The sequence below is a fragment of the Apteryx rowi genome, unplaced genomic scaffold (assembly GCF_003343035.1).
Source record: "Apteryx rowi isolate R43461 unplaced genomic scaffold, aptRow1 scaffold_253, whole genome shotgun sequence".
NCBI classification, from domain to species: Eukaryota; Metazoa; Chordata; class Aves; order Apterygiformes; family Apterygidae; genus Apteryx; species Apteryx rowi.
Window position 1 is genome coordinate 174,535 of NW_020448897.1, and position 865 is coordinate 175,399.

Consider the following 865-nt stretch of genomic DNA (forward strand, 5'->3'; position numbering starts at 1 on the left):
CCCTTCTCACATTCAAAAATTAACATGAAAAATAAAAGTTGCTGGACGTTTTCCTGGCTGGTCTTACGGGCAAACAGCAAGGATGTTACCCGGCTACTGTAGTGCAGTGAGTGTGTTTAAAACGGGGCGACACACATGGAGCCCCCAAACCTTTGTGCTTAAGGGTCACTGAAGTCTGGAAAAACCCTGGACACCACCTGGCAGCTCCATCTTCCTCTCTCTGAAATCCTTCTCCCTCCCTGGGCATCGGCTAGAGTCGGTCCGAAGCAGCCCGGCCGAACCGCCCCCCCCCGTCCCCTCTCCCTCTCTGTCCCTTTCCTAACGGTGTTAAAGCAAACGAACAAACGAACAAACACCCCCAAACGGACAAGCAGCCCCCCAGGCGGCGGGCCCGGGATTGCCGCGGAGGCCGCCCCGCTCCGCTGGGGCTCGGGCAGGCGAGGCCCCCGCGGGCACCGCAGCCCCCGGCGCCGGCCCCGGCCGCCGCCTGGCCCCGCGGGCGAGGGTCCCCGCTCGGCTCCGCGGCGGCCCGCGGAGGGCAGCCGCGCCGCGGGGCTGAGGCGGCAGGGAGGCAGGGAGGGAGGCAGGGGGCTGCCGGCAGGCGCCGCGCCGTCTGTCCCATAAATATCGCCACAAATAGATACTATAAATATAAATACGGAGAAGTTACTTAGAGTCAGTCCAGTGCTTTTTTCTCAGCGCTTTCTTTATTGTTGGTCCGGGAGTAGGGCTCGAAGGCGGACGAGCTCAGGTAGCGGGCCGACAGTTCCTGCAAGTTGCCCGCCAGCGAGCCGGCCATGGCCAGGGGCGCGGAGGAGAGCCGGCCGGCCACCGAGCCCAGCAGCGTGGGCACCGGCAGCCCGAA

General features: G+C 63.9%; 1 protein-coding gene across 1 annotated transcript in view; it reads right to left on the reverse strand.

The window, feature by feature from the left end:
* Positions 1–676: 676 nt before the first annotated feature.
* The window catches only part of VAX1 (ventral anterior homeobox 1), a 4,876-nt gene continuing 4,687 nt past the window's right edge, over positions 677–865 (reverse strand). The window contains exon 4 of the mRNA XM_026067057.1: positions 677–865. Within this exon, the coding sequence (XP_025922842.1) occupies positions 677–865 (189 nt within the window).